The sequence below is a fragment of the Protopterus annectens genome, chromosome 1.part0 (assembly GCF_019279795.1).
Source record: "Protopterus annectens isolate FY-2018-M chromosome 1.part0, PAN1.0, whole genome shotgun sequence".
Classification (NCBI taxonomy): domain Eukaryota; kingdom Metazoa; phylum Chordata; order Ceratodontiformes; family Protopteridae; genus Protopterus; species Protopterus annectens.
Window position 1 is genome coordinate 1,141,690,817 of NC_056725.1, and position 15,298 is coordinate 1,141,706,114.

Consider the following 15,298-nt stretch of genomic DNA (forward strand, 5'->3'; position numbering starts at 1 on the left):
TCTGTTACTGGGTCTGTGCTTAGAAGGCATGCTTGGCTTAAGGAGCAATCTCTGCCTGATCATGTTAAAGCAAAATTGTTGGATGCTGCTTTAAATCAGGACCGCATGTTTGGCAATAAGGCTGAAGAAGTTCTAAAAAAGATGGAAGATAAAGCTAAATCTATGCAAACTGTAAAAGATTTCTTACAAGTGCAACTTCCAAGATTTAGTAGGCACTGGCCTACTAAGAAGTGGTCCTTTCCAGCTCCTTTCAGATCCACTCAAGCCAAACCCAGACACACCAAAAGCGCCAGGTTTCAGTCCCAAGGGACTCTCAGAACTAAGCAATGGGGGGCCTCCACTTCCAAATCTAGAAATAACAAGACACGCCCTATGGTAAACAGTCTCAATGACTTTCCTTTAAAATTACCAAGCACTTGCCTTTTAGCCACCCCTTTGGGGGGATAGATTGTGGTTTACTATTAAAATTTTGAAATGAACAACGTCGACTGTACTATTGTCGAACACGGAAGTTTGAAAACAGTAATATCGATGACAAAAAAACAACCTAGGAACGGGTTTTAACATGGAGCGAGATAGGTGTTCAGTGTTATTCCGAACTACAAACATCTCCCCTATCTTGACCCATGTTAAAACCCGTTCCTAGGTTGTTTTTTTGTCATTGATATTACCGTTTTCAAACTTCCGTGTTCGACAATAGTACAGTCGACGGAGTTAGGTTCGAAATTTTAATAGTAAACCAAGATTGCTCTTCATGCAAAAAACTGGGAACTCATAACCCAGGACAAATGGGTTTTAAATATAGTGTCCAAGGGATGCAGATTTCATTTCCACACATTGCCAACACCAAACGGGTGGCCAGACCTGCCCCCAAATCAGTGGGCAGAGACTCAGAAACAAGTACTTTCCCTCTTAAACATGCGGGCTATTCAAACAATACCAGAAGAGAAAAAGGGACAAGGTTTCTATTCAAGGCTTTTCCTGGTACCCAGAAAACACAAATCATGGTGTCCAATTCTGGACCTGTCTACTCTAAACATCTTTCTGGACATTCCAAAATTCAAGATGCTGACTCTTCACCAGTTACTTCCTATGCTAGGCAAAGATGTCTGGTTGGCAACTCCAGATTTAAAAGAAGCTTACCTGCATATCCCAATCGGGGTATCTTGCAGAAGATACCCACGCTTCAAAGCAGGCTACTTGCATTATCAGTTCTCTGCACTGCTCTTTGGCTTGTCTACTGCGCCCAGGGTATTCTTAAAGTGCCTGGCTCCAGTAATTGCATTTTGCAGGCAAAGAAATATTAAAATATATCCATACCTGGATGATTGGGTAGTTCAGGCAGAAAACCAGGCCATTCTTATAAATCATCTGGCGTTTGTAAAAAGGATTCTAACTTGTCTAGGGTACACCATAAACGAAAAGAAATCACAACTGTTACCCTCTCAACAGATTACATTCCTGGGTGCAAGCTTGAATACAACTGCCCAGATGGCTTTCCTCATGCCAGAAAAACAAATTCATTTGGTAACTTACTTCAAACATGTGGCCACAAAAACCATGCTATCTGCAAGAGAAATACTGCAAGCCTTGGGGTTCATGGCCTCCTGCATTCTTCTAATTCCTTATGCAAGACTGCATATGAGGAAACTTCATTGGTACTTAAAAAGTTTATGGAGTCAACATTGTCACAGCCTGGAAACAATGATTCTTATCATACCTTGCATTCACACTACACCCTGCCACCCAAACCCTAACTACAGACCCATTAGACTATGCATGGGGGGCTCACCTGGCAGGGAAGTGCATTCAGGGCAAATGGAACCCAAATCAAATGCACCTACATATCGATCAAAAAGAAATGTTAGCTGTGCAGAATGCTCTGACAGCCTTCAAGGACTACATTCATCCAGGACAACTAATGGTAAAGACGGACAACACCATGGTTATGTAATACATAAACAAGCAGGGGGGGTACACATTCCTACCCCCTCTGCAGACTAGCCGTGGCATTGTGGAGTATGGCCTTGAGCTACCAAGTGCAACTACAAGCTCAATTCCTGCCAGGAAAACTGAATACACTGGCAGACGGACTAAGCAGAAATCTCATGGACCCACACGAGTGGAAACTGGAACCATGGATTTTCAACATGTTGACAAGCAAATGGGGGAGCCCAGACATAGATCTATTTGCCTCCCCCTAGAACTACCAGTTGGACAAATTTTGCATAATGACTCCTCACACAAAAACCTGGAAAGTGGATGCTGTGTCCTTCAGCTGGAAAAAAATCAGTTTACACCTTTCCCCCTCTGCCTCTGCTCTCCAAAGTTCTGCTAAAAGTCAAACAGGACAAACTAAAAATGATTTTGATTGCTCCAGACTGGCCACGCCAACACTGGTACCCACTCCTGCGCAGTGTGTCACAAATATCGCCATGGCACCTGCCTCAGACACCTTCCTTACTGTCTCAGCAGGAGAACCAAATTCTGCACCCTCAGCTCCCAACATTGAACCTTGCAGCTTGGCTAATCACATAAATTCACCCTTAGCATCCCTCAGCAAACCTGTGATGGATGTCATCTTGGATGCGAGAAGACCTAGTACTAGAAAATCTTATGCTGACAAATGGAAAAGATTCTGTGCCTGGAACCAGTCTTTAGGGATGAGCACAGCAGCGCCCAATTTACCTCAGATTTTGCAATACTTAACTGAGCTGCTTCACAAGGGCCTGCCTTTTTTTCCTCTATTAAAATCCACGCTTCAGCTATTTCAGCTCACTATAACACAGAACCTCCCCTCTTTTCTCAACCACTGCTCAAACAGTATCTCAGAGGGGCAAATATCTTGAGACCACCCAGGAGAGCTCCTACTCCTGCCTGGGACCTTACCTTTGTTTTGGAAAAACTCACTTTTCCTCCTTTTGGGCCAGCTGCTACTGCAGACTTAAAATTTCTTTCTTGGAAAACAGCCTTCCTCTTAGCAATCACTTCAGCTAGAAGGATGTCTGAATTACAGGCCCTTATGGCAGTGGAGCCTTTCATCATCTTTCATGCGGACAGGGTATCTCTGAGGACCAATCCATCCTTCATGCCCAAGGTGGTTTCCAGTGCGACTCTTAACCAGTCCATTAATTTGCCAACCTTCTAGCTCAATCCACAGAACAAAGGGGAACGGATTTTGCATTCCTTGGCCCTGCACAAACAACTTAGATTCTACTTGGACAGAACTAAAGTTCGAAGAAAATCTGAACAATTGCTAGTGGCATTTGCTGCTGGGGCAGAGGGGAAGGCTATTCCAAAGCAAACTATTTCTAAATGGATAAGCCATTTCATTCATTTCTGCTGTAAGCACCATGGAAAACCTATCCCCCAGTGGATCAGATCTCATTCCACCAGGGCTGCATCTACTTCTGCAGCCTTTCTCAGAGGTGTTCCCACCAGGGATATTCTTGAAGCTGCTTCCCGGAGTTCAGTACGTACTTTCACCAAGCATTATCATTTACCAATTTTTCTCTAAATCCAGAGCTGGCTTTGCCACTGCAGTCTTGCAGGGCTATATAGCTGGTCCTAATGCTGTATAAATGCATCTTCCCAACCATAGCTTTGGGAATCTACCCAAATGTACTGACTGCAACAGTGAAACACAAAGAACGTAGTACAGTTGTGTACACTTACCAAAAATGTAGATGTTCGAGTGTATTCACTGTTGCAGTCCTGATTACCCTCCCTCCAGCCCCCTGTTTTTCTCTTACTATACCTCTGCTTTCTTTTACTGTGCTTAAAAGCTTTTTGGTGTATTTTCTTTTGGTTGGAGGTATATTTTTGTGTTTTTAATTTTATTTGCTCCCCATTTTGGGGGGCACCTGACATCTGGGGCAAGAAAAACTGATGTAATGGCATCGGCTGCATGTTTTATACCCCTGGCGACCTGACGTCATGGAAGAAGGGACAGCAACCGACGCAGGACCCAAGACTTTGTTAATCAGGCCAACTGAGGGCAACCTGCCAGCAGATTACCCAAATGTAATGACTGCAACAGTGAATACACTTGAACATCTACATTTATGCTAAGTGTCCACAACTGTACTTTCCTGTGGGTTAGTCAACGTTAGCTCTGCCTCTGATAACATCATGGAATCACTCACAGTCCTCTGCAATAAAGCCCCTTCCACTCTCTTGTCTGTGGAGGCATTCCCTCTGTTGGAATAATCATTTCCTGATTCTATTTCTTCCTCATTTTGATTGGATAGTGTGGAGGATCTTTGATTCAAACTGCCCACTGTTCTTTCGTTGTCTCCAAACCTCGGCCAGGAAAATACATTCCCTGACTGAAAGTCACGCCTATCTCATTCTATTTTGCGTAGTTTTTGTTTTATGAGCTTACGTTCATATGCATGAATGAATCAAAGATCCTCCACACTACTACGAAATGTCACAGAAAACTTAGAAACAGAATGGCTAGTAAAGTTGAGAGCCAATGCTGATTTTGGAATGAATGAATATGTTCCCCCTCAACCCTTTATTAAAGAAAAGACCCTTCGCTAGGTGAAAATATGTGCAATAGGTATATATAGTAAATAATTATACATATTTTGTAGAGTATGTATTGTAATGTTTTATATCTTTTTACATATTTTTTAAAACTTAAGTACTGTATTTAAATGTTTAGTCAAATATAGGCAGATAGATGTATAATATCCCTGTCTTCATTTTAACATAAGTGCAGCTTTAAGGTGATGTCAATACTTAATTACTTCAGGTGTTTCTGTATATGTGTTTAAAACATTCCTGTTTGAACAGTTGTATCTAAAGAAGTGGGATTTGTACCTACGGAAGCGCTTGTGCTTCCTTTTTGTGGATTAAAACTGTGTTTTTAAACTAGAAACTACAGCCTCTTCATTGGGTCCTTTTGGTTTTTATCTTATAAAATTTGCTTACATGATTATGTAACCCCGCCCACTCCACTGTAATTGTGGGGTACCAACTTTTAAACACAAATTGAAGAACAGACAAAATATTAAACACAGAATAAAACCAGAACAATAGTGTTTTATTTATATTAATTTATTATATTTATATTAATATTTGAACTTGTATCAAACTTTTTACTTGTATAAAACTAAAACACAATTTTCTTTTATAAAAATATAATTAACTGCTCCTAAACTAATATTAATTGCAGTACATTACCAAAATGTTTATCAAAAATCATCTTGTCATGTTAAAACATTTTGCTTCTAATAATTCTACAGTCTTTCAGAACCAGATATGCTGAACTTAAAGCAACACCATTTGGAAGTATTTTAACCTTCTGGTTCATCTGTCATCTATCAGCGGAAGACAGTAAATCCACATAACAGATAACCTGACATAGCAACTGCATTTGTTCTCAGGGAACAGACAGTGTGGTAAGTCACTGCAAATGCACTGTGCCTGAGTAAATAGAGAAGAAACCATCTCGAAAGCAGTGCTGCATAGATTAGCAGTCTACTAACTCCTGTCATAAATCTTACAGAGCGATTTGGAATATGTGTGCATGACTGGCAAATTGCAAAGTCTAACCCTGTATAGTAATCAGCCTTTGGAACAAAGCATTGTCTCTGGTCTGTCAGACATTCTGTAGAAAATATCCATCAAAACAGAACTTACTTTATATACCTCGACATTTTGTTTGATCAGTCACTCTTCCTTGAATACCACATGCAGTAGGCAAAATCAAGAGTGAAAAAAATTCTATTCTGATCATGGAAAATGTCCTGCTTCTTAGCCTTATCAGGTAGATCAGCAACAGGCAAAAGTGTTATGCCGGTTTAGCCAGAATACACCTCCAGACAAACAAACAAACAAAAAAAGATCATCTTTACAAATGATAAAATGAATATTTAGGTTCTTTTCTGTTTTTTTTTTGCAAATGGAAATATCACATCAGTTTATTTGACTAAGCCAGTTAGGAGTAGCTATCACTTAAAAAATGGTCAGTTTTTTGCCAGCTTCCTTGCTGTTCATACTTCTGAAATTCGAATCCTTCACTTGTTTGGCAAATTAACAGCAGCACTTGATAAACAGAACCTTAGATCACAATCGTACAAAACCACAAATTTAAATAGATCCCAATCGACAAACAAATAAGCAAGCAAGCATGCACATAAATAAGGTACAGAAAGAGGAAAGAAGTACGATAGTAAAAGGATTGTGTGTGTGCATGCGTGCACTTTTGTATGTTAGAGTGACTAGGAGATTAATGAGTGAAAAATGTAGCATGTATAATGTATAAGTAAGGCAGAGGAATACGATGCAAAATTGGATGAAGACTGACAGAAAGTATATGAAACAGAGTGACAGGTTGCAAGTGTAGGATAGCAAAAGAGAGGAAATTACTAAAGGAAGAAGGGAGTGAGAAAAGCAGATTCAAACAGTGCTAAGGGCATATAAGAGGAAGAAAGATATGGTTACTGCACAAATCTAAAAAGATGGAAGGAAGACAGACAGTGTGAGATAGGAGCCCTTACCATGAATGTGTAACAAAATCTGACAAATAATCTGATACATTTGCACACACAGCACATGCAGACAGACATATACACAGACACACACACACACACACACACACACACACACACACACACACACACACACACACACACACACACACACACACACACTTAAACACATGGATTAAAATATTCAGCCTTAAGATGAACATATACTTAGGCATTGGAACTAATGGTTTCTTCACAACTGCACTAAATATTTTAACTGAAACTTTGTACTGAATCAGGAAGCTAAGCTGTACTCTCATGTACCTGTACACAAAGCAAAAGTTATTAAATGCAAGTCTGATAAAGCAAAGTACTAGAAAGAGATCTAACTTGATAATATGGTCTAATGATATGCCTTCTGTTCTATATACTTCATTAAATGAAAAGTGAAAGTATTGTCTTATTTGATACCATTTGTCCTGAAAGTTGCAGTTAAAACTTGTAAAACAAAGTGAGTCAGACAGACAGACAAATATTCCTACCTGCTGGTATGGCTTTTATGTAAGTGTTTTGCAAAACATTTGTAGTCTGGCCCAGAAGCTAAGGTCACTGCAGGAAATGAGTCTTACACAGCAGTCAAACAACATCCACAAATATATTACTTTCCCCTGTCTATTCAGTTGTCATTGTCAAGTAGGAGATAGCATTAATGATTATATGTTTCAGAAGTGTTTAGTAAGTTCTCAGATCCTAAGAACTGCTTGTGTGGTATTCTTCAGACTTGTATCTTCATAAACACCATTTTATCTAGGTCCCCAAAATTCAGTTTTATAATCAACATTCACACTTTTATCCTACCTCCCAAGGATAATTTCTGTTGCAAAATTACTTTAATATTCTTTGAGACCAGCATTTTGAAGATAAATCACTACATACGCTTTTGTTCTCCCTGCTCTGACATACATAACTGATTTTCAGTTGTAAGTTAGACTTTATGTATTTAACAAACCGGAAAAAAAGTCAAGGTAACATCCTTAATCTTATGACCTTGTTACTGCAGTTGGTCCACTGTCTGCAGGCACATGCATATTTGTGTCTGGAATGTGCCCCCACTCTGCCCATAGAACTTCACATCAGGAACATGCATTCCAAGAACACAGGTAATAATAGCAGGGCGAGTGTGGCTGAACATCTGCCAAGGCACAAAGTTAGTTACTACCCATCTCCAAGACATTTAAATTGTAAATATAAGTTACTTTCATGAAAGTGGCAAAGAAGCTCTGTTAACAGCAAAATGTTAATGTTTGCAAGTAAACATCCATTCCCCAGACTGCTTTAAAAAAAAAACATTTGATACTACGTGACTATGTCCCCTCATTTGCAATTCTCAACTGCAGTGCTATTTAAACTAAAAGGAAAATGATCACTGAGTGAGTCAGTATCCGTTACTCCGTTCCTCCGTTCCATTTTTTTTCTCTTTTCTTTTTTTTTTTTCTTACTCTTACCTGGAGGAGGAAGTCGAGCCGCCAGAGAGAAATTTCCTCATCCCGAGGTAAAGATTCCTTCCTGATCCTGTACTGTTCCTGTGCCTCCTGATCCTGGGTTTTACTGGGTCTCTGGGGACTGCTCTAAGATGGGATTCCTGGAGATGTTCATCATGTTTCACTGTTGCAGTCATTACTCTTGGGTTATCCTGCTGGCAGGCTACCTGCAGTCAGCCAGATTCCAAAGTCTACGTCCGGCGTCGGTTGCTGTCGCCTCTTCCCTGACATCAGTGCGCCAGGGGTATAAAAGAAGCAGCCGACACCATTTTCTTCAGTCTTTCTTGCCGCGTGGTGCCCGAAGCAAAAGCAGTTCGCAAGTGCCGGTCGGCCGACTCCTGAGATTTTCAAATTAGAATTTCAGATCCGAAGTCTTCATTAAAACTAAGTACCCCGTTGGGGAAACTTTTTTCTTGCTCCAGACCGATGTCAGATAAAGTTAACAATTGTATTTCTTGTGGGAAGCAAATACCTCACAAGGATTTTCACTCTTACTGTATTCCTTGCCTAGGCCCTGATCACAGCGTTGCTAGCTGTCAGTTTTGTGCTAGATTTAACCAACGCACTATCAAGCATCGGTTTGATTTTGCTTTTCATTACTTTGGCCAAAGATTTAACTATATAATGCCGCCGGATCAGCCGACAACCGCAATCTAAAAAAAACGCAAGGATAAGGAAAAGGATAGGCATCCGAGGTCCAAAACGATGACAAAGCCTCTTCTAGGCCAGTCGCCGGTTCACCGGTTCTCAGTGAGGTGCTTTTGCAGCCCCTGGCACCCGTTACCTCAGAGCCACAGGCCGCTTCCGACTCCCACGTGGAGCAGACTGGGCCTCTGGATACTCAAGGTATTGGACACTCGGAAATCATTCCCTCAGATGGGTCCGGAGCCGCTGAGCAGGCATCGACTTCTGAGGGTGTCTTCAGACCTACACAACTATATATAAAGCCATCCTCAGCTTCAAAGACAAAGACTAAAGCAACAATAAAGACAAAGAAACAAGTACAGCATTCTCCTACTCAGACTACCATGCCTAAAAAACAGATGCTCAAAATGGCCGAAGACCTAATTACTTTGATCAGTGGTTCCCATCCCCCTCCCCCTCCTGATAAGAGGTCTAGGCAAGAGACAGAGTATGATTCTTCTGATCAGGTTTCTATTTCCTCTGATTCCTCTTCTGAACAAGATTACTCCAAGCTTCCCTATGAGGATTCTGATGCTGAAGAATCCATTCCTTCAGCCTGTCCTCCTGAGGATTATTCTTTTGGGGAAACCTGCATACCATGAGGGAACATTTCCACTGGGAGAGCCAAGATTATTCTGAATCTAAGAAAAGGCACAGAGACTTTCTGCTACTTCCACACCACAGACCCCTTGCTATTCCACCTGTACTAGACATTGTGGACTATGTATTCTCAGAGTCCGGCCTGTCCCCAGACTCTCTACCCCCTGCACCTGCTAAGCCAGACAGATACTACAGGGTTCTAGATTCTCATAAATTTCTGTATAAAAACCTCGCTGCTGACCCAAAAACTATATCACAAGGTCCCAAGGGGGTTAAAGCTTCCACTGCAAAAAAACCTGTCCCCTCTGATAGGGATTCCAGGGCTCTAGACAGATGGGGGAAAAAGTCTACACTTCTGCCACCCTGGCTGTAAGGGCCTTAAATTGTCAGTTTCATATGCTTAAATATCAGCAATATTTAATGTCACTGCTTAAACAGAAAATGTTGACAAATACTGAATGTTCAGAAAACAAGGAATTGCAGGATATGTTGCATGCAACTGAACAAGTGGGAAAGCATACTTTGCAATGTGGTTATGATTCACTGGAGGCCTCTTGCAGGGCCGCTGTTACAGGTTCTGTTATTAGAAGGCATGCTTGGTTAAAGGAACAAAATCTGCCTGATCATGTTAAAGCAAAATTATTAGCTGCACCATTGCAGCATGATACTTTGTTTGGTTCTAAAGCAGAAGAGGTATTGAAAAAAATGGAGGATAAAGCAAAATCCATGCAGACAGTCAAGGATTTCTTACAGGTACAGCCACCCAGATTTAGCAGAAACTGGCCTTCTAAAAATTGGTCCTTTCCAGTGTCAGACAGACCACAAAGAGGCAGATACAGGCATCCCAGAGGCAGAGGTCAGCCCCAAGGCTCATACAGGCCTAAACAATGGGGTGTTCCTACCTCCAAAAGCGGAGAAGACAAGTCACAACCTTACAGGAAACAGTCGCAATGACTTTCCTCTATCAGATCCAAGCAATTTTCTTTTGGCAGCCCCCTTAGGGGGAAAAACTAGCACTTTTCTCCACAAATTGGCAAAGGATTACCCAAGACAAATGGGTCCTGAACATAGTATCCCAAGGCTACAGGTTCCATTTCCACACTCTACCAAGGTCAAAAGGTATGCCAGACCTGCCATACAATCAATGGGCAGAGGCACAAAAACAAATTACGGCCCTCATGGACATGAAGGCCATTCAGCAAGTACCGCAACAAGAGCAGGGGCAAGGATTTTACTCCAGACTTTTCCTAGTACCCAGAAAGTACAAAACCTGGAGACCAATACTGAACCTGTCTATACTAAATACATTCCTGGAAGTTCCAAAATTCAAGATGCTGACTCTGCAGCAGCTACTGCCCATGCTGGGCAAGAAGGCTTGGCTCGTAACTTTGGACCTAAAAGAGGCATACCTGCATGTCCCAATCAGACAGTCTTGCAGAAGATACCTCACATTCATAGCTGGCTCAATGCATTACCAATTCTTTGCACTGCCCTTTGGCTTATCTACTGCTCCCAGGGTCTTCACAAAATGCCTGGCACCAGTAATTGCTTTTTGCAGACAAAAAGGAATTCAGATATATCCCTAATCGGACGACTGCCTAATTCAAGCAGAGAACAAAGACATTCTTCTAAAACATCTGGCATTTGTAAAAAGATTACTAATTGGTCTAGGGTACACAGTAAATGAAAAGAAATCAAAACTAGTGCCCTGTCAAGAGATAATATTCCTGGGTGCAAGCCTAAATACAACTGCCCAGATGGCTTATCTCACGCCAGACAAACAAAAGCAACTAACTACTTACTTCAAGAGTTTGGCAACAAAAACCCACTTATCTGCAAGGAAAATCCTGCAGGCCTTGGGTTTCATGGCATCCTGCATTCTACTAATTCCATATGCCACATTGCATATGAGGAAACTGCAATGGTATCTAAAAAGTGTTTGGACTCAGCATTGCCACAGCCTAGAGACAGTGATTGCACTCATCCCCTGCCTGCAACAGGGGTTTCGATGGTGGACAGAAGCCTGCCACCACAACAAGGGTCTGCCACTCACTTTACCCACAGCCAGACAGACACTGACAACGGATGCATCAGACTATGCCTGGGGAGCCCATATGGCAGGAAAATGTATTCAGGGCACATGGCCTGCAAACCAGATGCATCTTCACATCAATCAAAAAGAGATGCTAGCTGTACAAAATGCCCTGACAACTTTCAAGGACCTGCTTCATCCAGGACAATTACTGATAAAGACAGACAACACTATGGTTATGTGGTACATAAACAAGCAGGGAGGTACACATTCCTACCCCCTCTGCAGACAAGCAATGACCCTATGGGGCATAGCATTGGCATCTCAAGTACACTTGCAAGCACAATTCCTGCCAGGAAAAACAAACACACTGGCAGACGAACTAAGCAGAAACCTCATGGATCCCCACGAATGGAAACTGGATCCACAAGTCTTCAGCATGATAATAAGGAGATGGGGATGCCCAGACATAGATCTATTTGCCTCCCCTCACAACTGCCTATTACAGAGATTTTGCACAAGGATTTATCACAAACAAGCATGGAAAGTGGACGCCCTATCTTTCAGCTGGAAAAATCTAACAGTATATGCCTTTCCCTCACTGCCTCTCCTTCCCAGGGTACTCCTAAAGGTCAGACAAGAGAGGCCAAACATGATCCTGATTGCACCAGACTGGCCACGCCAGCACTGGTACCCAATCCTGAAGAGCTTGTCTCAAGGTCCAGCATGGATATTAGCTCAGAAATTCTCAATTGCTGACCCAACAAAACAGTCAGATCCTGCACAGCCAACTCAAGACCTTAAATCTGGCAGCATGGCGAATAATGTAGCCATTCAGAGCACGCCACTTACAAAAGCTGTTATGGACGTTATCTTGGAGGCCAGAAGGCCCAGTTCCAGAAAATCTTATGCAGAAAAATGGAAGAGATTCTCTGCTTGAAAGCAGGAATAAGACATAGACACAAGTGTATAAAATATCCCTCAGATTTTACAATACCTAACTGAGATGCTAAACAAAGGCCTTTCTTTCTCATCTATTAAGATTCATGCCTTTGCCATTTCAGCCCATTACAATATGGAACCACCTATTTTTCCTCATCCTTTACTAAGGCACTACCTTAGAGGGGCCAAAAACATTAGGCCTCCAAGGAGAGCACCAACACCGGCCTGGGACCTCAATTATGTTTTGGAAAAACTCACACTACCTCCTTTCGAGCCAGCATCAACAGCAGATATAAAGTTCTTATCCTGGAAAACAGCTCTGCTCCTAGCAATAACCTCTTTAAGACGAGTCTCAGAGCTACAAGCACTCATGGCTGTGGAACCTTTCATCATTTTCCATCCAGACAGGGTTTCTCTGTGGACAAACCCTACATTTATGCCTAAGGTGGTGTCCAGTGTGGCCCTCAATCAAACCATCCACTTGCCAACCTTTTATCCTAATCCACAAAACAAGGGTGAAAATATTCTGCATTATTTGGACATACACAGGCAGCTAAGATTCTACTTGGACAGAACTAAAGCTTTCAGAAAGACTGAGCAACCTTTAGTGTCATATGCTGCAGGTTCACAAGGAAAGGCTATCTCAAAACAGACTATTTCTAAATGGATAGGCCATTGCATCCAGTTCTGCTATCTCCAACATGGCAAATCAGTGCTTAAGGACATTAGGCCTCATTCCACCAGAGCAACAGCCACCTCAGCAGCCTTCCTCAGAGGAGTACCAGCCAAAGATATCTTAGAGGCTGCAACTTGGGAGTTCACTACACACCTTCACAAAGCACTACCACTTACCTCTTTATTTTAAGTCCAGAGCAGGCTTTGCCACTGCAGTTCTGCAGGGCCTCATAGCCTCTCCAAATCCTATTTAGACCAGCCACCCTACCTCAGCTTTGGGATTCAACCCAAGAGTAATGACTGCAACAGTGAAACACGATGAACATAGTGCAATTGTGTACCTACCATAAATGTAGATGTTTGAGTGTATTCACTTTTGCAGTCCGGGTTACCCACCCACCACCCCCCTTTTCTTTTCTGGGGCTTATCTACACTTCTCTATCCTATACAACCATTTTGGTGTATTTGCTTGTAGATGAAGGACATGTTATTTTTGTGCATGTATTTTTATTGGCATATTCTTTCAGCCTACCAGTTTAGGGGCACCTGACATCTGGGGCAAGAAAAACTGAAGAAAATGGCGTTGGCTGCTTCTTTTATACCCCTGGCACACTGACGTCAGGGAAGAGGCGACAGCAACCGACGCCGGACCTAGACTTTGGAATCTGGCCGACTGCGGGTGGCCTGCCAGCAGGATAACCCGAGTAATGACTGCAACAGTGAATACACTCGAACATCTACATTTATGGTAGGTACACAACTGTACTTTGCAGGGCTGCAGGCACTTGCTCCTTCTTGGCTTGGCTGCCACTGGCAGAAGTTTAACAATTAAGTTAAATATTAAAGGAAAACACCTTTATAGCTCCTGTCCTGCTCCCACTTGCTATATACTGTCTGCTGTACACTTGTGCAGTGCTGCTGCCGGCTGTACGAGACTACGACTCGAGTCTCAGTCCAATTCTACTAGTCTGCTATGAACTTAGTTGAACCAATGTACGTTAAAAATAAAAAAAAAAGGTAAACAAGCAATCTGAGCCATCAGAGCCATATTCCGGCAGACTGGCAGTTTGCCTCACAAAGCTGACCTCATTACGCAAGCCCTGCAAATGATGATGTCAGTGACAAATTCCAAAGCAAAAAAAAAATTTGGAAAAAAAAACAGGAATTAAAGGGGCCACTCAGAAATTTGTGGCACCCCATTATTTGGACATCAAAACCGGTAAATACAGAGGAATTGGGTACAATTGTGAGATATGCCTCTCCGATCTGTACTGCTAAATACTTTTGAGTAACAGTTGTTGCAAGAATATTGTTTGTAAGTTCTCTATCCTTGTCAAATACCTCCCATAACTCTTACTTTTTTAACAAAAATACATAGTACTTGTGACATCAGTGGTAGTTATTAAGCTTTCCCTGAATTGAATAGTATCCTGGTAAATATAGTTTTGGGAATCATATTTATTAGGATTTTTAGTATGAAATATGCACAAGTATAAAACTCAACAAAGCTTGCCAGTCAGCTAGTACAGATATCACAGTAAGTTAGTATGATTTCTGAAAACACGTTTTAAGAGCTGTTATTCTGTGTGCTATTAGTTCATTTCTATGTAACATTTTAAGCAGATTATAATTTAAAATGCATCAAAGCAGAAATTTTTCCACAAGTTTATAATTAAAAGTTTACTTATGCAAATAATAGTAATGACATGTTTTCTTTTCTCTATAGGCAGGCTTAAGCCTTCGTAAAGTTAACAAGCATGTGGATTTCCCATTAATATTAGATCTAGCACCATTCTGCTCTCTGTCCTGCAAGGTATGTCCATGCTAACTTTAACTGCTTGCTGTAACTGAAAAACTGAAATGCATTCCATTTTGCATTCTAAACAAATTGTTGTATCATAAACTAGGTGTAATTTTGATAACATTAACTCCTTTTTGGTACACTGTTAAGGATCAAACAGGTGTAGTAGTGTTCTTAAGAAAGCATTGCCATTCATTAAGCATACTGATTGCTATGGTATGGTAATGAAGGGACCTGATGCTGTCCCAGCTCTCACTAGTGAGAGTTGTGCAGCTTCACTGTGTGGGTGGGGACAAATGTGATTGTGGTAGCGGTTCTGGCTATACTATAGGAAATTCTATCGCTGCTCGGCTTTTTTTCCTGCTGTGCAGTTGAGTTAACTATTTTATTTATTTATTTTTATTTTAATGCTGATATGCTGCTGAGATGTGCATGCTGAGGGGTCTATATTATGACACTGAAATGGCTAAACACCGAAAGCTGTTTCAGCAAGACATAAAGAGCGAACTGCAAGTTAAGCAAACTGCCAGATCACCAATTTTTT

The 15,298-nt window shown here is 41.5% G+C and overlaps 1 protein-coding gene across 3 annotated transcripts in view; it reads left to right on the forward strand.

The window, feature by feature from the left end:
- USP45 (ubiquitin specific peptidase 45) overlaps window positions 1-15,298 on the forward strand; it is a 2,611,314-nt gene that overhangs the window by 2,458,843 nt on the left and 137,173 nt on the right. For all 3 annotated transcript variants that reach the window (XM_044065122.1, XM_044065103.1, XM_044065112.1), the window contains one exon: window positions 14,680-14,766. In XM_044065122.1, the coding sequence (XP_043921057.1) occupies window positions 14,680-14,766 (87 nt within the window). The remainder of the gene's footprint in view (window positions 1-14,679; window positions 14,767-15,298) is intronic.